Source organism: Anser brachyrhynchus, assembly GCF_964034855.1.
Source record: "Anser brachyrhynchus genome assembly, chromosome: 4".
Lineage (NCBI taxonomy): Eukaryota > Metazoa > Chordata > Aves > Anseriformes > Anatidae > Anser > Anser brachyrhynchus.
The window spans coordinates 50,703,587-50,726,915 of NC_137698.1; the positions used below are offsets into that span (position 1 = coordinate 50,703,587).

Here is a 23,329-nt window from a genome sequence, read left to right on the forward strand (position 1 = left end):
GTAAAATGCCTAAAATTGTTCTTTATGCATCCAGACTTAACCATAAAGCCGATTTTCATAATCTCAGATGCTTTCCTCTCTTCTCGATATCCTTTCCCCTACTCACCTCAGAGAGTGATTTGTTTGTGATGTTCCATCCTCTTCTGTCTTTTATCTATTTTTGAAACAGATACATTTCTTTATTTTTGAAACCGAATGGGTGCCATACTCTAGGCAATTGCGATTTATTTCACCGGTTTCACAAACTGAATTTATTCTTTAATTCTCCGTGCTTTGTAATGAGCCATGCTAGAACCACTGCTCCCAGCAAGATGCAGAGCTGAAGTTACTGGGCTCAGTGATCTGCGCCCATCTTCCTTGCTAGCACCTGCTTCCTCTTCTGCTGCACTACTACAACAAAAAAATAAAGTAGCATGGCAAATTCCAGAGCCATTCAGAGTTGTTTGGCTTCCATCCACTGACCTTGGTCCACAAGTTGAAGACCAGCTGAATGCCTGCAGGTTGGTTCATTGCCAGTTTATCCTGGAAATCCTTGGTAGCTTTCTTATCCGCTTGGTGGTCCTCCAGCAGTGCAGGTAGTCATCCATTTCCCTCCCAGCTCAAAGCCCCTATGCCTTTGACTTCACTCTCAGCTGTTTCCCTGGGTTGCTCACATTCCCAGCTGCCTCCAAGCCACACACTGATGGGCTGTACGTGATCTGGGTTATTCAGTCTGTCTTCCCTGGGACTGTTGCGTGACACCGTGAGAGATACACCATTCACACAAAGGCATTGGCAGGTACTACCATCTCTGTTAATCTTCCAATGGGCTGCAACAAACAGAGATTCACAGATTTAATATCTTGAGGAATTACCTAGGTGGTTGGACAGTGTGTATGCAGGAAGCATGCAGAGAGTACAAAACTGGGAGGACTGTCTGATACACTAGATCATCATGCTGGCATCCACAAGGGCCTGGGCAGGCTGGAGAAATGAGCATACAGGAATCTTGTGAAGCTCAGCTAGGGGAAATGTGAAGTCCTGCGCATGGAGAGGAATAATCTCAGGCACCAGTACAAGGTGGTGGCCAAAGGGCTAGGAGGCAGCTGTGCAGAGAAGGCCCTGGGGATCCTGATGAACACCAAGTTGAGTACGAGCCAGGGATGTGCCCTTGCAGCCAGGAAGGCCAACAGCCTCCTGTAAAGCACTAGGGAGAGTGTCACCAGCAGGTGAAAGGGGTGTCTGAATCCTTGAGGCAACTGATATCTGCTAGGGAGAGCTTTCCTGGTGCCTCCATATTTCTAGTTCATAACAGCCAGGTTGCTGTCCTTGCTTTTCCGGACTTGGAATGTTGCATCAGGGTTTCCCATTTCTCCAAGGGTTTACTTATTTTATCTGTGTTCAAAAAAGCATCCCAGGCAAAATACCTCTTCTGTGCTATTTTTGTGAAGCCTTCAGATTCTGTTTGAAACTCTTCTGCTAAACTTCCAGTGCTTATTTGGGTCATTCTTTGAATTCATACATCATTGACTAATTTTAAGGTATGTAAGGACCTCTACTATTTGTTCGTTCTTCGCTGAAGAGGACAGCCAAGTCATATTATCTTTCCAAAAGAAACCAGTCACAGTTCTTGACACTCACTAACAGTAGCTGGAGTTCAGGGCTCCCCAAAAAGCCAAACCAGAGGATGGAGTCAGGTATCAGCTACAGTATTGTTTCATCTTAACTATTATTTTGTTTCTTTGCCTTGATTTTTCCTGAATTAATACGGGAAATAGATCAGATCTTTTATCCAGAAGTCCTTCCTCAAATGTATGACTCCTCCTCTCAGCTTAACTTTTTCTGAGGACACTAACATGAAAGTTCACTGTCTGCTGTTCCTGTATCTTCATTTTTAGTACCTCTTACCTTTCGGCTGCTTTTCTCCCAATACCAATTCAAACAAGTGATGATTTCCTGGGAGTTATGAACAAACACAAGAGCAACAGAAATAAGTGAATGCTTTGGTTAAAAGCTTCTGTCACCTCCTGTTTTGGGCAGCAGCTGCTTTGACCTAATTGTCTAGAAGAGCTTAATGGCTTCCTTAGGTTTTTCTTCAGTAAAAATAGACCAAATTCAGGGAAGCTGTCCAGTGTATAAGGTGTACTTTATACTACCATGGACCTGTTTTTGACAAACACTGGACTTACCTCACCTGTGTGCGTAGCACCAAACAACCTCCAGAGATACTGCACTTTCAAACAAGAAATCACCAGCCACTACATACACAAAGCATTGCTGATTAGCACAGACTCACCCCAAAATAAAATACATTGAAATATCAGTTATTAACTAATAGGCTGTGTCTCTTCTTTCCCCTGCTCAGGAACTTATATTGTAGAAGTAACCCAAGTCTCTAGCCAATTCCAAATTACTGACCCCCAAACTGCAAAGATGTAGGCACTGATCGTGGTTGTTTAACACAAAGTACTGCTCTGCCCTGGCATTTACAAGCAAGTTTCCATATCTGACATTCTCTGCTGTATGCATTAATTTTTAATTCCTTCACTTTCATTATCTGCAAATAGTGATTTTCCCATTGTGTTTGTAAAGGTGCAGCCAAGAAAAAAATATATATATGAAACAACAAATGACCGCTGGGCAGGAAATGAATCACTCTGGCTTTGAGTGTGCTAACTACAGATACTGCAAATATACAGAAACACTTTGAAAACTTTCCAAGGACAATGCTCTGTTAAAACTATAACATGTATTCTGGAGATCTGGATGTATTATTACACAGCTCTTTGAAAACAAACATACGAAGCACGCAGTAAAAAAATGGTGGATGTGTTTGGATGGGAACATTTGTTTCCAATGGACTGACAGCTACTGCACTCAAATAGCACTCTGTAGCCAGATATCTGTTCTCCTTTCTAGGAAGGACTCAATGAGAGTGACTCCAGCTCTAGCCAGAGAACTATCTTTTCTTCTGTACATCAGTGTCATGCCCAAAGGATGCTGCAGTAACCTATTGTGTTACTGCAGAGTAACCAGACAGAGATCTGTTTTGTCAGAGAAGATGTGACTTTTTTTTTTTCCAAAAAATAAAATCAAGGGGTTTCTCCATGCCCTTCTGTGACACATGGCACTTTTCAGACCATGTCTCTGTTCATCTGCCATCACATTGACAGTTTATGTGATGTTTCTGACTTCATTTGCTTGATGGGATCCCCCTTGCTCAAAAGGGCTGAAGATGTATAATGAAGATCAAAGGCTGCCTCTGAAACTTTTCAGTCTCCTCTACCCTTGAACTGAAGCCAGAGCAGAATATTTAAAGACAAGCTGTAAGCTGTGGGCAAAATTCAGTGCTCACTCGTCCACATTGACTCAGTTTCAGTTATGAGGAACATAGGCAGCAGAGATAACATCCATTACCTCCCTGGATTTTATACCATGTCACTCACAGACATAATGTTTATTTCCTCATCTATTTAGGTATGTACAGAAGATGACCTAAAAATCAAACAAACTATTGACCTTCTTTTGGAGAATTCTTCATTGTGATTCCTGTTTGAGCTGCCCAGATCTGGCCTGGATAATAGGTGACTCAACCAGGGGGAAAAAAAAAAAAACAAAACAACAAAGTAAAACATCTGTGGTTCATTTTGAAAACATCATAACAAACAATATAAAGTGTGAAAGTTCATGCAGCTTTATTTGAAGAGCCTAAACCAGCCCGAGCTCACTGTGTTTCTTTTCCCTCAAACTGCAGCACAGAATTAGGTTTGTCATAGCCCCTTGGCCTTCAGTTGGGTCTGCAGCTGGGTCAGCTCTCAAACGCAGAGTTGCTGGAAAGTTTGTTATTCAAAAAAAAAAAAAAAAGCCCAAGGGGAGAAAAAGCAGTAAGTAACAGCTGTTACTGAAAAGAAAATTTAAACTGAGATACTTTGGCCACGTTCCAGGCACAAGCATAGCAGCAAGAGTAAGGAATATACAGGTTTGGGTGACAGCCCAAGGTACAGGACAGTCTCTGCTCCTTACTTGCCTGCGTCCTCCTCCATCACACGGAATGAGGAGCACTGTGTGATACTCTGTGTGTGTGTAGGACAACCTCAGGTTTCACTGAGCAATATTTGCACAGAGTCCAGCACATGCATGGCCAATGCCAGAAGCAATACCTCCATGCAGAAGGGATTTGGATGCATACAGACAATAGTGGATAAGCCCCTGAAAACGAGAAAACAGAGATTTGATATGGTGCACCAAGAGGCAGGAAGCCAGTGACAGGCCTCAAAGGGAAGTGACAAAGGAAGAAGGACAGAAAAGGAAGGTGACCTTCCCTAACAGCAGTGTTTTGAATAGATTGAAAAAGGTGTAGTTCCCTACTAGGAGACCAACAAAAATACAGAAAGGTAGCTAGAAAGTTGCAAAAATCTGAGTTTTTAGTGGTTTATTATAACACACTGAGATAAGAAGGGCATTCTCTGTGCCAAGTGACTCCTGAGAGAGTCTGAACCTACTGTTAACTTCTCCTTCAATAACCTGTTACCTTCATCTTTATGGTTTTCTCAGCACCAAAGCTTTACAACAGAATCTACACAGCTCTGACTTCAGTGGATCTCCTTATGCCTCTCTGATATAGGTAAATTAAAGTTCCCCAAACTTAAACCGCATTCAGTTTGCCTGTTCTTGTGCCACATCAGCTCCCTGCTCGTTCATTGTTCTTCTGTGAAACTGAAATTATATTAGTGATTTTTACTAAAACGTTTCCTTCTGTCAGCAGTGTATGTGCAGTACTATGAGAATCAAGTCATTCATGCACTTCAACTCTGGTAAAAATAAGCATGAGAAGCTGGTCAAGTGAAAAATTAAAACAAATTGAAAATTCACATATAATACTAACCTAGGGCTTGTTGCTTGCTGAAAGCAAGTAGTTTTTGCAAAACTAATTTAAATCTCAGCTTATGTCTGTTCAGAAACCAGTCACCCTGTCACTGCAGGATGTCCTGGGGACTTTGATTTTCACCTCCTTGATTTCTTCTTCCTTGGCCCGAACTGGTATTGATTACCAGAAAAACTCTCAACCCACCTACAAATGAGAGCAAGTTTGGGAAACATCCTTGGACGTAGACAAAAATCATGAAATTCATCCTTAAAATAATTTTTGTAAAAAGAGCCAACAATGAAATTTAATGTGGACAATACTTACTGTTCAAATCATTTATGGCATATTAAGTCATTAGTTAAAACAGCTACAGACTGACTATAATTTTCTCTTGTATTTTAACTAGTCTAACTTTATACTGTATATATAGTAAAACAATGTATGCTTTTATGCAATGCATAAAATTATCTTCAATAAAATATTTTAAAGGATGTTATGAAGCATATACCATCAAACCACATTAGCATAATTAAAACTCTTAATCTAGGAGAGATCTTCTCTTGCAGTGTTGCTCCTCCTCTTTAATAAAGACAGATGCTTAATAAAGCGTCAGGTTCACCTTTGTGTCCATTTATTTTGCCAGAAACAACGAAACGTCCAGCACAGCTGACTTTCTTCGAGGTTGCAGAGCCATCTAGTGTCTGAACCACAAGGCTTCCATATATATCTTTTCTTTCCATTTAGTCTTGACTCCCCAAACATTTCCGCATTCCTTACTTTAAAATATGTATATATATATATACATCATGGTTCCTCAGGCTCCTTTCAGTTCTCTGCATTACGTTCTTCTCTCTTTCTTTTCATTTCAGTCTTTAGAAATCTTTGGGTGTGAACGAACTGCCTGACAGTACTTACTGCCCCATCCTGGCACACAAATGATGGTACATTCAACTTTTTATTCTCTCTATTAGTTTCTTCTTTATAATAGAAAAGATGTAGAAACAGAAAACAGAAAATTTTAAAGATGGAGCTGAGATAAGAGCTTTTAATCCAATCCTCTGCAATAGCTAAGGGGTCAATTATACATCAGATATCCCATAGCAGATGTTGGTTCATCCTTTTCCTAAAAACATCCAGAACACTCATATTCCAAAGGTAAGAGTTTCATATTCTCCCAGGTCAGCCTTTTCCCTAGGCTTACGCATTTTTCTTGGGCAGTTTGGTCTCAAGTCTTCAGTCTCTTTCTTGCATGGATTCTCTTTTGTTCCTGCCTTTTTTGGTTTCTTTTTTGTCCTGCCTTAATAATTGCAGAGAAATTTGATGAAGGCTGTCTTTGTGGTAACATTTATCCATTAGTGGAGGTTCCTTCTCTTTTGCTTTTCTCTCTCCTGGGTATATAAATCAGCAGTTGAAGAAGAATGAGAAGCATGGAGCTATAGAGCGTCCCTGTTTCAAGCTGAGGTTTTACTGCATGACATTTGGCTGCTGCTGCTGCTGTGTTTCATTTGTACGTATGGTGCTATATGTTGTCCAACACGATAGCTGTAAATAGATGTAGCTCTATCTTAAGCAAGACAGGACTTCATATGAATGCCTTTTATATCAACTTTAGGTAGAGCAGATTTCACTGATCCACTTTGGAAGTGATGAAGAAATAATGGACATAGGCAAGAACAGGGCAAATATAAACACAAAACTGAAAGGGTCCAATGATAGGAGAGATATAGTTACCTAAACGTGACTATCATGTTAGATAAAGAGAGGCATTTATCACTCATACCTCTGTGTAAGTATGTGGAAATACCAAGCCCAACAAGATTTTGAAAAGCAGTCTGGCAGAAAGTGGGTAACCTCTGATTTCCACTGACATGGTTTATATTTAGGCTGGTTTCCTAAGAAACAAAGCATGTGTGATTACACTGTCTGTCTCCTGCTGATAACTTCTGAACCCACTGGACACATCTGATGGAAAACCAGCAATCTGAAAGATATGAAATTCCTGTATGTTCCATGAAAGTCATTCTCTAAGTAGAGGAAAGAGACCCAAGCAAGTATCCCCACGGAGAGACCAGTCATCTGATGAAGTCGGCTGTTCTTGGTATGTTTGGTCTACCAGCTGGGCAATAAGTACATAGGTGCTGAGCAGCCAATAAATAAAAGCGTGTGCACATTGCAGATCTAGGCACAGGTTTTTGCAGCTGTGCTTTGTGCACCTGCTGGGACCTGGGTGTGACAGGATGAAAGGGGGGATGTGACATAGAGGTGGTGGCACTGGGAGGTGGCAGATTTACTCAGAGGAGTATGAAGGACTGTAATTGTTGTTGGTGAGTGGAAGATGCTGAACATAAATTTGTGGGAAGCCAAGTTTTGATAGCTCTGTGTTTATGGTAGCATGCTCTTAAACTCAGAGTGTTACCTAAATCTTTATTTCACCTTTTATTACTGTCTCCTCCTCTCATCCTCTTCTAAATCCCTTCTGAAGACAAACCTCCTTAATGCCATGCTCTCTCACCAATCCCAGCACTGCTGGCCACAGCATCTCTGCCAAGTGCTTTGCCACCTCTGCTGCTGCTTCACATCGGGGAGGGTTTTTAAGGGCGCTGCGTGCCTTTGCACTGCTTCTTTGGCAGTACTGATGATTTAGGAAGTATTTGGGTGTCCAAATTTTATGTTAGATCCCATGCAGTGATGTAAATAAGACATCTGCTTCCTCTGCTATTTGACCAAATGGCATTATTTATTTAAATAAAGCATCCTAGGTTTGTCTTAGCTTTTGTTTGTGTTAACTACCCAGTAACCAACGACTTAATCAGAGACTACTATTTTGGAAAGAGTCCCTCACTTGCTCTATCTTAAAATTAAAGGTGTTTATAAAATATTTGGCGCACAATAGCTTTTAGGACATCTGAGTTGCAACGGATGCACGTTCAGACAGACAGCTGCCTCTCACACGGGATGCCTGAACCGAGCATATAAATGGGCAAAACCGTGGTGTTTTACACATTTGTCCACTGGAGGCCTCCCTCGGTGCATCGAGAGGCTCCAGCTGCCGCAGGCAAAGCTTAGGAGCGTTGGGTTTGGGGATACCTAAACGGGCAGCTTTCTGGCTCAGTGGCTCACTTAAGAAGCAGCAAGTCAGAGGCAGAAGGAGTGCTCTTCATAGCGAAAGGCAGCCAGGAGTCACCTTCATGGAGGCTTTTGGAGCTAAGTGCTCACTAAGGGTTGAATAACTTACATTTCAGTGATGCTAAGTTCTGCGTGATGGACTAAATGATCAATGATGGACTTAAATCACACAAGATTGGACTCAGAGGAGCTCGCTTCTTCAGTTCTACTTTTTTTTTTTCTTGTTGGAAAGCAAATGTCATCAACGCTGTCCCTGGGAGAGCAGTCTTCAGTGCAAGTAGGCACAAGAATGAGAATTGCTCTATAGCTGTCAAATTACGTTTTCCAATACTTCATATCTCTATCTTACAGGTTTTGTTTGTTTGTTTGTTTTGCTTTGTTTGTTACGTGGATTCCTGTTGCATCTGTCTAGAGTGAGGTGGAGGAGGTATTATCATACCCTCCTGTGCTTTTTCCTGCACCTAAGTTTAGCCCGCTGCTGAAGAAAGACCAGAAAGGAAAGTTTAAGACCACAAAACAAGGCTAAACTGCAGGGCTATTAACCTGTAAAACTCTAGTGAAGGGTTGTTTGCAATTCCCGGAGAAAAAGTATATGGATTTTTACAATAACATAACAAAAATTTGTTTTATCCCTCATTCTTTACTATCCTTTCTGCTGTGACATACCTGATGGGAAATGTAAGTAATCAATGTAAAATTTATATTGCTGCATGTTGTATATATAGCATACACACATGGAAACCCACTTGGCCTTTCTTTAGAGGTGAATTCTCCAGGTCTATATTGTGACTGTGTCACACTGGACGTGTCACCTGGGCAATCCCAGCCTTCAGAAAAGGATGACAGCAGCTTCTGCTTCATCTTCCTAGACACAGGACAGCATCATCTGGGCAAGTCATTGACAGGGAGACCTCTGCAGCCAACAACACTGTCAGCTCCTGGCTTGCTGGTGTCCCCCAATACTGGAGAAGCAGGAAGCTCTCGTGGTGCCCGAAGTGGAAGTATTTGAGTCAGTACATGAAATCTCCGCAGTGGTCTGACAGGATGAGCTAAGCTCACTGGGTGCTTGGTAGGGCAGGTAACCACAGCATCTCACAGCTGCCCTGCAGCTCTCTCCAGCTGTGGAAGAACTGCCTGGCTTCTCTGCCAGTGAGCAATGAAATGCTCACCCAGAGTGAGTGACCTCCCATCTTACTGCTGCTCAGTCCTGAGCTCTCGGTTGTCCCTGAGTTGCTGAGACTTATTGCGGTGGTCTTCCCAGACTGCTAGAGCATGGAGCCACTAATTAAAACTAACCCTTGATGAGTCTTTCTGGTGACTGCCCTGTGGTGTCATGCTTTTTCTCTCTCATCAGTCTCTGTTTTTTCTGTCCCTTAGCAAACTCCACAAGTTGCAACCTCTGCAAGTTGCAGTTCTGGTACAGCTCCTACCTTAATTGATATTTGTTGCATGGCACTATGTCAGATGCTTCACGGAAATCAAAACAGAACAAATCTGCTGGGAATCTCAGCTGTCTTGTCAAAGGAAGATACGGGGTTAGTGTGGCACTATCTGTCTTTCAGAAAGCCTACACTGCATTTTCCCCCTGTTTGTAGTTTACTTTCATGTCTTCAAGCACACTTTCCTCCCTGTCAGGTGACAGCTCTTGGAAGGGAAAAGCCCTGTGCTCAGACCAGGAATTAATTCATCACAAAAAAAATCTACACCAGTGTCATAGTCTGGTATTCTAGTGTGTTTTTATTTTGTTTTGTTTTTAAATATGAACTAGAGATGGGCATCAGTAAGGAACCTTATTGCCACTGCTGGCTGGACTAATAGATCAATTTCTGTGCCGGAAAAATGTGTGTGCAAACATTTTTCTCCCCAGCACTAGTGGTTAGATGAAGTGATGAGTGAAATTCCTTTTATTCAGAAATGATTAGTGAAGATAGCAATCAAAAAAATGAGCAGTAACTGGAACAAGCTATTGAGATGACTGTGGTAATATAACCACCGTTCACATTATTCAGTAACAAATTGCTGCTGTTACCAGGCTCTAAGTTCAGTTTGCAAGCAAAATCTGTTTGCCCATGTGAGATCCTTACAGACCCGCCAGCTGCAGGCTTAATGATTGCCCTTTCTCACAGTGCCCAGAGAGCCAGCTCCCTTTCCCTTTTTTCACCAAGGCACAATTAAAATGCCCAGCATCATGTATTTCTGCAGAGACTCGAGATGGTGTAGCCAGGATCACAACTCAGTCTTCTGCATGTGTCCCTGAGGTATGGGATTGTTCTCTTTTGTCTGCACCTGAAGTCTGGGTCACGGCCACGCAACACAAGGAAGCCTGGTTAGGTCATATGAGATGATCAAATGCTATTTGGCTGATTGACAAGTCTCGTTTCCCATGAAAAGGAAACAATGACTGGACTATACAGGTTGTAATCTTTCGCCCTTGCCCTCTGCAGGGTATAGAGTAGATAGCAGGAGAAAGGATATAGTAGCAGATCATTGCTCATTTTTAGTAAAAAGCTCAGCTCATTGAAAGCAATGCCTTTTGTCTTTCAAACAATGTCAACAGCTAACACATGAGAATTAATGCAGTAATGCAGCCACAGGCAGTGGGTGCTCCCTTCTCCCAATACACTGAAATAAAGTGATTGTTTCTGAATAAGCACGTGCAATCAAAGCCTTGATTCTGTCTGAATTATTAAGGAATTATCGTCAGTGAGTTTCACTGCCATTCTTCTGAAGCTTATGGGCTGCTATTCTGCATCAAGGAGATAAACACAAGCTTTAGGAGTCTCCCACATATTTCCCACATACAGTGATGTATTTTGGAGACTTCAGAATAACAAAATAAAGTCCAGTCAGACTGTGCAGCATTGCAGAGCTGCCGAAACCAGGGAACTGGCATGGGACTGCCTCTGCTTCTCCTGCACACCAAGCTTGTGAGTTTTACACTGCACTTCAGCATTTTTGAGCAAACACAGAATTCTGTATTTTTAAGCAAACTTCAATAAATACAGAGGACTGAAAGCTCTGATTTTAAAATGTTTGGGTCAGCAATCAGGTGATGGTTATATGCAACAGAGTCACAACGGAAAGATAGTTTAAACATAACCTTAGGTGCCTCTGAGGCCCTTCTGTGTTCCAGCTTAGTGTCTAAGCACCCTTCAGTCAACACAGTCAATGAAACAGAGAGGGCAATTACTCTTGCCTGAAATAGTTTCTTAGGTTTGGCCAGATGGATTGTGAGATCTCAGCTGACTAGATCTCCTCTGGCAGGATGGGCATGTGGGCACCAAGGTCAGAGGTGAGCAGCTGCCACTGGGGTGGGCATCTAGCACCAGGCAAGATGAGCGTGGTCCAGAGATCTTGCCCCTCCTCAAGGCCACCAGGAGTAACTGCTACAACAAGAATGAGGAAAATGCCATTAGTGGCAACCGACATGGTGCCAAAGACAAAGCTTTTCTGGAAAAGAGGAGTTCTCCACTACCTACTGACAGGAATACGAACCGGAGAGCCTGAGAACAACAATGAAGCTCCCAGAAGACTTAAACAGAAAGGAAACTAAAGGCCTTGCCTGAACAGCAGAATTCAATTTTTTATAAACCACCAAGAAAATGTGTCTCTGGCAGCACTCATGGCATGCCTTCACTTCAGGGCTAGTGCAGGTTGATGGACAAGTCATCAGCGTCTCCCCAAAGCAAAGCCCTGCATGGTAGGGCCACCCTGGTGAGGCCCATCTGGGGCCATGTGCCCCAGCTCCTTGGGCCTCTACCGGCTGGACAAGGCTCGTTGGTCATTTTGGGATGAGAAGAACAGAAATGGGAGAAGGAAGGCAGACAGTGCTTAGGTCTGAGTGTGGGATGAAGCAGTCAGTGCTCATCCATGTCCCCCAGCCCTGAGGAGGTTGCCCAGCATTGGGCGCTTTCCAAAACACATCAGGGCTGCTCTGCATGCGTCTCAGGAGCAGCTGCACCAAATTGCAGAGAAGAATCCTTGTTAACTATAAAGAGCAATTTGGCTTTTCTTTTCTCAGGACTGTACTTAGCTGCTTACTAATTGAAGCTCATCCTTCCTTTGCTTCTACCCTCCTTTCACAGAGCTTTCAGGTGTAAGCAGGAATCCCTGCTGCCCCTTCTCAGGGGTCCCCTTCCTTTCCTTTCTGCCCCTGATGATGGTAGGACCTGCACAACACCTGAAGTATAGACACTCCATGGTCATGGGCAGAGGACAAAGCTTCATCGTGGTAAAAAGACCTCAGTTCTTTTCTTAGATGTTTGTCTCTTGTGCCTGTCTTTAAAGAAAAAAATATTATTTATAGATGAACTAAAGTAACCAAAGACCACAAATTATATACATACATACATGTATTTATATCGTGTTACCTATATGTGTCTGTATGTGTTATTGTGCATATTCTGAAGCTGAAAATATTCTTCCTCTCCTTTTTACATATTTTTACGTACAATATTTCCCCTCCTTTTTACATCCTAGCAGTGAATAATTTAAACATTAATGATGACTGTCCATGATTGTGGAATGACAGTATAACCACTACTGGCCTGCACAGAATGCAGATATTTACCTCTATCAATTGTTTATGTATAGGACATGCATTAGGAAATATACTTCAAGCAGTATTCAGTTCAGAAAGAATTTTGTTTTAAAGAGCAAGTGGAATCAGACAGACATTAGCATATTTAGGCCATTGTGTTAAACAATATCAAGAGATTTAATTAAGGAAAATTACCCCATATTGTGAGTAACACTGTGATTGTAGGACTGAAAGACTTGAGCAGTTCTTTGATGAATGCTGCCTGATAGGTTACTAATGTCAGATGAATAAATAATGCTGTCCTGTGCTCTCAAAGCCTCATTTCTCAGCAAGGAGGCTCCCATAGTGAAATGCTACAGAGAACAGTTCAAAGATTTACATAGGCCAGGATGTAAATCTCAGGGGAAGTAACAGATTTCTCCAAGCAAAGAAACAGGAAAGGGAAAAAAAAGAAGCTTTCCTTCTTCCGAGTGGGGAAAACAGATAAAGAGCGCTGGCGACTCTTGCCAAGTCCTCATGCCCGGTGTGCTGCAGACAGTCCTGCCTTTCATAGCCTCAGAGCAGCCACCATTCATTCTCAGCAGAGAATTAACAACCACTTCTCCCATTTTCTTTTCTTTTGAAATTAAAGAAATAATGTCTCTTTGGGAGAACCTAACTGTTTTGTTAGCTGTACCATACCATTTATGATCAACCAAGAGCTTTAAAAAGCAGACCAGAAATACATTTTGTTTGATTGGGCCTTCTTTCCCATCCCTGATAATTATCTTCCCCTGTAGTTGATAATTAAAGATAGCGTGCTAGAGACAGAGAGCCTCAGCTGCCCTGGAGCTGCCGCTCACAGGAGCTTGCTCTCCTCAGGAACCCACAGGGCCTGCAGGCAAGAAGTGGTAGGGCGCTGGCAAAGTGAGATGGCAAAACGGGCACATTTCCTGAGAAGGGCTTCCATCTTGATACCCTGACAGTTTCCCACGCAAGACACGTCAGTGGAAATTTGATTCATTTCTGCGTACAGCCAGACTCATCCCCATAAGGCAGATGAATGTTAAAAGCCAAAAAAAAGCTTTGTTTGGCGGAGATGGTTTCTATTGCACGAGTAAAATGTTGACCTTTTGCTGATCTAGTTGCTCTGAAATCTTCAGCTGGTGAAACGTGCTACAGTGGATGTAGAAAGGAGGCCCCTATCCTTCCCCAGAGCATCACTGTTTTTAGTGTTGTGATGCTGCCAAAAAAATTGTATCGGTTTTATAGTCCCAGAGAGGATCAGGGCTACAGCCAAAGAAAGATTGAAATGCTTGAAGCAAAGTTTGGAGGGACTTTAATCAGCAGGGTGGAAGTTTGTTACAGAAACTCTGATCTCCAGCCTGTGTACAGTGGTTTGGGGATTACACCTCTAAAGCACCTCATTCTTCCCAAACACAAAAAGGGGGTGTAAGTGCCTGGGTCTGGGCTTTGCACTTCCATCCTGTAGGTCAGCAGTTTTTACATTAGACCACGTACTTCAGATCTCAGGGCAGGCACGGAGCAATGTTTGCCTTCAACAAGGCTTAATTTCCAGAGGTTTGGCTAGTGGCTATACAGTATTCCCACATCCCTCTCCACCCTGCAGATAGACCATAGCCGCGCTCCCGCTCTCATCCAAAACATTTTGCCCAAAGTCACTGCAGAGCCCAAACACTGACTCACAGTTCACCCTATTCTGCTTGCTTTCAGAGTCTTGATTCCTCTTAATAATTATAAAGCCCACGTGTACTTCTCTCTGCACCTCTGTGGCAAACACAATGCTCTACTCAGTTAATGAGGATGTGATGTGCAAGCCCTCGGTTCCTCAAAGCACAGTGCTTGGGAGGGAAATTTCTAAGGTGGTTTCCAGGGTTTGGCAAGTTAACGAAAAACGTCCCCAGAGTGCACTAATTCCCTTGCACACACTTCACGAGCTACAGGCAGGGGGATTTTGCAGAACCTTCTTGCATACAAGCTCTTGCCACAGAGAGGCAGCCTCTGCCAGTAAGACAAGAGAAAGAAAGAAAAAAAAAAAATGTAGATGAGAGTGAATGAGAAAGAGGAGCTCTGTAGGAAGCACCAGTAAATGGAAGGACAGGGTGAGTATGGTTGGGCAGTGAGTCTGCTCCTAATCCACTGCCAAAGAGCCCCTGGACCTGTGCTTTGTGCTCTGGATGGAGCCACGCTTCATCCACGTGTTCCACATACAGAGACAAGGTGAAGTCTCCGGAATCTGGGAGGATGAGAAAAAGTTTTAGCAGGTGTGAAATGACAGTGGTGTTTCTGAAGCAGCTGGTTCTCAAGACAGGTGGGTTCCTGTACCCTCACTGAATGGTTTGGGGGATTCCTGAGTCCTCCTGCTGCAACCAGGGGAGACCACTTCATTTTAGCATGGTGGGCAGTCTAAAGAGTGCTTGAGCAACAATTTGCAGCGGGTAGGAATTTGCTAAAAACGTGATAACCATATATAAATTTTGTCCCTGATGTTAAAAGACCAAGTTGAGGACTTGCTGATTTTTTTCTAACTGTATATATGGGCCTTTGCTACTTTTTTTTTTTTTTTTAACCTGGGAACTCTATGATATCAACATTCCTGAGGACAAAAGTTCTGAGCTTTCCACCTGCAAGACAAGGATGTTTTTCTATTAAAATCATAATTGTATCAATGAGGCATATTCATTGTTTCAAAGCTACTAGTAACAATTAGCATGCTGATGTTCACTGATTAAAAGAAAAAAAATGTCTAAGGTAAATAAATCAACTTAAAAATTATCCCTTTCTGCAAACAACAGCTGCACAGGAAAAGGAAGACTGTTAGCCATCTTTCACTGATGTGCTAGGCTGATCCAGTAGATGTGTTTCAAGTACTCTGTGGCTGCAAGTTAATATATCCTACACTCCACAGGAAAGAACCATGCAGGAAAACAAAAAAGGCAGAACAATTGTGTGAACTGAACGCCCCATCTTATTCTGAAAACATCTGGCCTCTGAACATTTCATTCATTCATTTGGTTTATTTGGTGAAAAATCTGCCCAAGCATCAGCAGCCTTGCTCAGTTAATAATAGAAAAAGCAAATGTTGGTGCAGAGGTCTTTTGCCTTTCATTCAATAGGACATGCACTCGGAAAACAGGAACCACTCAGGGGCTGAGAATATAGGAAAAATGACAAGATTCAGTAAGGGGGAGAACCGCTGGGATATTCAAAGTTGTGATTATAGAGGGAATAAGGAATGGCAATGGTCTTGGAAATACTGGTTTATTGAGAGCCTCATTTGAGCACAAAGTACGGGAGTTCTGGAGAAAAAGACTACAGAGGTGAAAGAAATAAATGGAGGATGAAATACTGGCTTGAGGAGTCTGGGATGATTTTGGCACCAAACTTTCAAAATCACCGGATTTAGCAGTCAGAATATCACAGTTTCCCAACAGCTTCTGACACTCTCAGCCGTGGGACTCTGTTTCCGTGCTGATGAGCATACCATGAAGGGTTAAGCAACAAAAGAGCAACTGCTTCATTTTACGTAGATAACACAACAAAGCCTGGAAATGCAAATGCATTCAGAAAAAGCCTTTGAACAATTTTTATTTTTTTTTCCTCTCTCAAAGTTGTTACATTATAGAGGTTTAAGAAAAGCCCTCAGTGTTTATTGTAGAGTGTTTATTACTGCGGACGTCAAGAATGGCAGACAAGTTTATATAAAAAATTCCGGATCTTACATTTTCCCAGTTGTTACTTTTCCTTTTCTACTGCTTCATCTCTACAGAAGAAAGGGATTAAAGTGATGTATTTTGTTGCACTTTTTCCTGCAGTGAATTAACCCTTGGCCAACAATGACAAGGAAGACAGCACAGCTATATGGAAATTAACTTGACAGCCCATAAACATGAGAGCCTGTTGTTCACTGGATTTCGTTTTAATAGGTATTAACAAGGCATTCAGGTTAAGTAAGCGAACAGAACTAGCCCTGAAACTATCATTTAATTTCATAGCTCTTTTTCACAGGGATTAGCTATCAGTCCTGTGAGGCTTCATCTTGCTTTTTAATTCAAATCATACTGAATCCATAGCAATTCCCTTTTGCTCCTAAAATGACAAAAGAAAGGAAACAATATTAATTGTGGTTCCTTATACTCCTGATATGCGTCAGATTTTGTATGAGAAATCTGAGGTTGGAATGGTGCAAATCAACACTGCTCCACCGAGGGTACGACCATGCCTGTTCCCTGCTCTAGAGTTAGTGGGAAGCTTATTCTACAATGATAATTCTGTTTTTAAAAATGTCAGTGGTTCATACACAAGCTTAAGGAACTACTAAGCCTATTTCCCCTCCTCTCAAATTTTAGGCACTGCTTGTGCCTGCACTGGACTTCATTTGGCTACAGGCTCTCTGGGTTGGGTTGCCAAGCTTGTGTCGCTCTTCAGTTTAATCAAGTTTGAAGAGACATCTCACTGCAAACCTAGATGCTACCATTCTGCTCATCCTCCTTCTCAACTGTCTTCCTCTCCCAGAAGTAATCGAGCAATTTACAATTGGGCAAGATTAGGAGCATACTATGCACACTTTCACAGAATCACAGAATCGTCTAGGTTGGAAGAGACCTCCAAGATCATCTAGTCCAACCTCAGCCCTAACACTAACAAGTCCTACACTAAACCATATCACTAAGGGCTACATCTAAACGTCTTTTAAAGACCTCCAGGGATGGTGACTCAACCACCTCCCTGGGCAGTCCATTCCAATGCCTAACAACCCTTTCAGTAAAGAAGTTCTTCCTAACATCCAACCTAAACCTCCCCTGGCGCAACTTTAGCCCATTCCCCTTCGTCCTGTCACCAGGCACGTGGGAGAACAGACCAACCCCCACCTCTCTACAGCCTCCTTTAAGGTACCTATAGAGAGCGATAAGGTCTCCCCTGAGCCTCCTCTTCTCCAGGCTAAACAACCCCAGCTCCCTCAGCCGCTCCTTGTAAGACTTGTTCTCCAGACCCCTCACCAGCTTCGCTGCCCTTCTCTGGACTCTCTCGAGCACTTCCATGTCCTTCTTGTAGTGAGTGGCCCAAAACTGAACACAGTACTCGAGGTGCGGCCTCACCAGAGCTGAGTACAGGGGGACAATCACCTCCCTAGACCTGCTGGCCACACTGCTTCTTATGCAAGCCAGGACGCTGTTGGCCTTCTTGGCCACCTGGGCACACTGCTGGCTCATATTCAGCCGACTATCAACCAGTACTCCCAGGTCCTTCTCTGTCAGGCAGCTTTCCAGCCACTCTTCTCCCAGCCTGTAGCGCTGCTTGGGGTTGTTACGCCCCAGGTGCAGGACCCAGCACTTGGCTTTGTTGAACTTCATGCAGCTGACCTCAGCCCATCGGTCCAGCCTATCCTGATCCTCCTACAGAGCCTTCCTTCCCTTGAGCAGATCGACACACGCACCTAACTTGGTGTCTTCTGCAAACTTACTGAGGGTGCACTCGATCCCCTCATCCAGGTCATCGATAAAGATATTAAAGAGGACCGGCCCCAGCTCTGAGCCCTGGGGGACTCCACTAGTAACCGGCCTCCAACTGGATTTGGCTCCATTCACCACAACTCTTTGGGCCTGGCTACCCAGCCAGTTTTTAACCCAACAAAGTGTACGCCAGTCCAAGCCACGAGCAGCCACTTTCTTGAGGAGAATGTTGTGGGAAACAGTGTCAAAAGCCTTACTGAAGTCAAGGTAGATCACATCCACAGCCTTCCCCTCATCCACCAAGCGCGTCACTTGGTCATAGGAGGAGATCAGGTTCGTCAAGCAGGACCTACCTTTCATAAACCCATGCTGACTGGGCCTGATCACCTGGTTGCCCTGCAAGTGCCGCGTGATGACACTCAAGATAATCTGCTCCATGAGTTTCCCTGGCACTGAGGTCAAACTAACAGGCCTATAGTTCCCCGGGTCTACCCTCCAATCCTTCTTGTAGATGGGCGTCACGTTTGCTAGCCGCCAGTCGACTGGGACCTCCCCTGATAGCCAGGACTGCCGATAAATGATGGAAAGCGGCTTGGCCAGTTCCTCCGCCAGTTCGCTCAGTACCCTCGGGTGGATCCCATCCGGCCCCATCGACTTGTGTACATCCAAGTGTTGTAGCAGGTCGCCAACCATTTCCTCATGGATAGCGAGGGCCACATCCTGCTCCCCATCCCCTTCCACCAGCTCAGGGTACCAGGTATCCAGAGAACAACCGGTATTGCTGCTAAAGACTGAGGGAAAGAAAGCATTGAGCACCTCAGCCTTTTCCTCATCTTTTGTAACTAAGTTTCCCCCCGCATCCAGTAAAGGATGGAGATTCTCCTTAGTCCTCCTTTTTGTGTTGATGTATTTGTAAAAACGTTTTTTGTTATCTTTAACGGCAGTAGCCAGATTGAGCTCCAGATGAGATTTGGCCTTTCTAGTTTTGTCCCTGCACAGCCTCGCAACATCCTTATAGTCCTCTTGAGTAGCCCGCCCTCTTTTCCAAAGATTATAAACCCTCCTTTTTCTCCTAAGCTCGAGCCACAACTCTCTGCTCAGCCAGGCCGGTCTAGTTCCGCGTCGGCTCGTCTTTGGGCACGTGGGGACAGACCGCTCCTGAGCCATTAAGATTTCCTTCTTGAGGAGTGCCCAGCCTTCCTGGACTCCTTTGCCCTTCAGAACCGCCTCCCAAGGGACTCTGCCAACCACTGTCCTGAACAGCTCACAGTCAGCCCTCTGGAAGTCCAAGACAGCGGTTTTACTGGTCCCCTTCCTGACTTCGCCAAGATTAGAGAACTGAACCATTTCATGTTCACGCTGCCCAAGACAGCTCTCGACCACCACATCTCCCACCAGTCCGTCACTGTTTGTGAACAGAAGGTCTAGCGGGGCACCTCCCCTGGTAGGCTCTCTAATCAGCTGCGTCAGGAAGCTATCTTCCACGCTCTCCAGAAACCTCCTAGACTGCTTTCTCTGGGCTGTGTTGTGCTTCCAGGATATGTCTGGGAAGTCCCCCACGAGAACAAGCACTGACAATTTCTCAACTTTTGCCAGCTGCCTGTACAATTCCTCATCCGTCTCCTCATCCTGGTTCGGCGGTCTATAACAGACCCCCACCAGGGTGCTTGCCTTGTTGGCCTTCCCTCTGATCCTAACCCATACGGACTCAACCTTATCATTCCCAGCCTCAAGTTCCTCAACATCTAAACACTCTCTAATATAGAGAGCCACACCACCACCCATTCTGTGCTGCCTGTCCCTTCTGAAGAGCCTATAGCCAGACATTGCAGCACTCCAGTCATGAGAATGGTCCCATCACGTTTCCGTGATGGCAACCAAGTCGTAGCCTTCCCGCTGCACGATGGCTTCCAGCTCCTCTTGTTTGTTACCCATGCTGCGTGCATTAGTGTAGATGCACCTCAGTTGGGCCATTGCCTTCTTCCCCGGCTTTGCCTTTGTTCCCCCTGGTACAGCTCCAACAAGCCTAATTTCAGCCCCATCCCCCTTCTTTCCTAGTTTAAAGCCCTCTCAACGAGCCCTGCTAGCTCCTGGGCTAGGATCCGTTTTGCCCTTAGAGACAGGGACCCGTCTGCGGTCACCAGGCCGGGTGCCGAGTAAAGCGCCCCATGGTCAAAAAAAACAAAATTTCTGTGTTGGCACCAGCCTCTGAGCCACGTGTTAATCAGGTGGGCTTTCCGTGTTCTCTCGGTACCCCTCCCTGCCACTGCAGGGATAGATGAAAACACCACCTGTACTCCTGCTCCATCCACTAACCATCCCAGTCCCCTAAAGTCCCGTTTGATAGCCTTCAGGCTTCTCTCATCAATATCATCACTGCCAGCCTGGACTATCAAAAGAGGGTAGTAGTCAGAGGGGCGGACCAGGTAGGGAAGCTTCCTGGCAACATCCCTGACCCTGGCCCCAGGGAGGCAGCAGACTTCCCTACGGGTATGCTCAGGTCGACAAATAGGGCCCTCCATTCCCCTGAGAAGGGAGTCGCCTACTACTCACCCTTCTGTCTTTCTTGGTGGAGGCAGTCTTGAGACGTGGAGTCGGCTTCCTCGCCCTAGGCATCCTCCTGGGTAGACTTTCTACCTCGTCCTCACCCACCGGTCTCTCAAGCTCCAGGGCCTCAAATCTGTTACGTAAGGGCACCTGGGAAGGTGGGGCTGGTAGGGGGGGGCGTTGCCTGAAAGGTCGAGCAGGGACCTGTCTCCATCCCTCCTCAACTCCTAGGTCACCTCCCTCTGCCCAACAGCGACAGGGCAGGGGGTCCATCCCCATTAGGGGTGTCTCACCCTGGTACCTCTCCTTCAGGCCCTGCAGGGAGTCACTCCACCAGTCTATCTCCCGCTCACACTTCCTAATAGCCCTCAACCTCTCCACCTCCTCTTTGAGTTCTGCCACCAGGCGGACCAGGTCATCCACCTGCTTGCACCTCACACACACGGCGCCTCTGCCTCCCTCAGATGGCAGCAACAGGCTCAGACACTCCCTGCACCCAGAGACCTGAACTGCCGCATTGTTGAGCAGGCGGTCAGTCTGGGTGGCCACAGACTTTCTAGAGAAAGCGCTCTGCCTGGTGAAGACCATCGCAGCCTAGCTAGCGGTCGACAGCCGTTAAAGATGTTGTTCTTATGGGCGGGGGGAAACTCTGCCCTCCCTGCGCGCACTGCCGCCCTCCTGACGCGCCACGCTCTGTTTGCCTGCCCTGGTCGCTCGCGCCCCCTAGGGGCTGCTTTTGAACGGCCGGGGCGGGGGCGCTGCTGGCTCCGCCTACGCCTCGTCAGCCTCCCTCGCGGGGGCTGCCGGGCCCTGGCGGCTCCCTCGAGCGGCCTCGATGCTGGAAAAAAAGCCATGCCTGTCCCGATCCCCCGCTCCGCTGCGGAACGAGTCTGCCCCGGAGCCGATCGCCTTGGCAAGTAATATTTAATATAAAATAATATAAATATATTATATAAAATAATAATAAATTATAAATAATATATAAATATATATTATAAATAATATATAAATATATAAATATATATAAATATATAAATATATATAAATATATCTATTATAAATAATATATATAAATATAAATAATAATATAATAAATAATAATAATAAAAAATAATATAAATATATAATATAAAATAATCTTTATTTGGGGGTAAAAGAGTGTGCAGCAGCCATAGCACTGGAGAATCAATCACTGGTTTTAATAACCATCTCTGACAGAGAGCAGCATATGGGGAATTAAAATAATGTTTTTATACATGCTTGGGCTGAATAAGTCTTCCAACAAAGACAAACCTCAGAGCCATCCCAACTGGGGACAGCCAGGGGCTCTCTGTAGGTGTTGCCTTTGGGCCTGTGGATGGTGATGGTGGTACCATATTTATCCCAGCTTTGCATGGAAGCACCGAGGCTTGAACATTTCTGTGATCCTGAGCAGTTTGATGGAGTCGTACGCAGATTGCATCTCACTCTGACCAGGAAATAACCATGAACAGGCAATTCTGGGGAGAAATCAGTTGGTGTTGACACCTGCTGTAGGACTATACCAATGGCTACTCTCTGCTCTTTGTGTGCTGCAGTAATGCTGCTGAATTGTGGCCAAAGAGCAGTGGTTGGAGGGTGCTCATGTTAAAGTATGTGATAGGAGGGTATATTGTGTAGTGGTATCCTGTGCATTGGTACATATTTCTCAAAGTATTGAGTGGGTGCTGTTGGGTGATGGATAGAAAACTCTTTATCCAAGGATTCATGATTCAATCAGCCTATATCCTTTTCACCGGCTTTCATGAAACTGTTTGTGTGCATAGATATATAGGAAAAACCTTTTATTTATTTGAATAACTATTATTCACATATAAATGAATGCATTGGCATATGAACAGAGATGTTCCCAGACACACATGCTTGTTCTCTCCCTGTAAGTGATCACCTGCCTGCCACCCTATATGTACACATTTGCTTGCTGTGAACGTGACTGGGGAAAACAAATGTAAAACACATAGGACAGCCAATAAATGTGGTTAATATGTCCCAGTCAGGAAGGAAACCAGCTATTTTTAAAACAGGGATTTATAAATATAGTCAAATGTAAGGCAAGCTCTGAAGAGGACGAGAAGGAATTGAAGATGGTCTGAAGCTTTCCTGGAGCACACAGCTTATTCACCGTCACGATTATTGGCCCAGACCCAAGTAAAGCAGAGCCTTTCTAACATCCTGTTAACCTGCCTTCTGCTCTTATAACTAATAGCATCAACCCGTCAAAAAAATCTGTAGAAATATATGCAGTACAAGGCTTAGCAGTTCTGCATGGCTCTGTAACAGATTTCTGATTCACGAGCAGCAAAGAGGTTGAGAGTTCCCCTAGCTGTGGTTGCTGTTCCCCTGCTTGTTTGCTGATGGGGTTTTGTGGTGTTTGGTGACTCTCCAGAGAAGGAGAACCAAATTTATTTTCTGTGTGTCTGCCTCACACTTTCAGGCATAGTATTGTGTCTTGTGGAACACATGAACCTGAGCATGGTTCTTCACAAGTAGTGCCAAGACAGCATGTCCCCATTTTCATTCCTCTTTTCAAGAATTCAAAAAGACCCAAATGAGTTACATTTCCTAGAAAAATCTCAGAGCAAGCACCTGTACCCTGCAGTGCATTTAACCCTCTCAAGTCTGAGACAACATGTGCTCTGGAGGATCCTGCCATGCAGCTCCTGTGAGAAGGATGGACTCACAAAGTGAGATGCACGAGCAGGATCCTCACAAGAGGGTATTGTCTGATACTCAGGAAGCCAAGAATGTCAGCATCTGGAAAATTCTCTATTTCTGTGC

The 23,329-nt window shown here is 44.4% G+C and overlaps 1 protein-coding gene across 1 annotated transcript; it reads right to left on the bottom strand.

Moving 5' to 3' along the window:
* Positions 1–729: 729 nt before the first annotated feature.
* On the bottom strand, positions 730–21,488 carry LOC308195223 (uncharacterized protein). The gene is made up of 2 exons (XM_080592241.1): positions 20,519–21,488; positions 730–809 (listed from the first exon to the last, which is right to left on the bottom strand). The coding sequence occupies exons 1-2, from the start codon at positions 21,098–21,100 to the stop codon at positions 759–761; spliced, it is 633 nt and encodes a 210-aa protein (XP_080448367.1). The 5' UTR covers positions 21,101–21,488; the 3' UTR covers positions 730–758.
* Between the last annotated feature and the right edge of the window lie 1,841 nt (positions 21,489–23,329).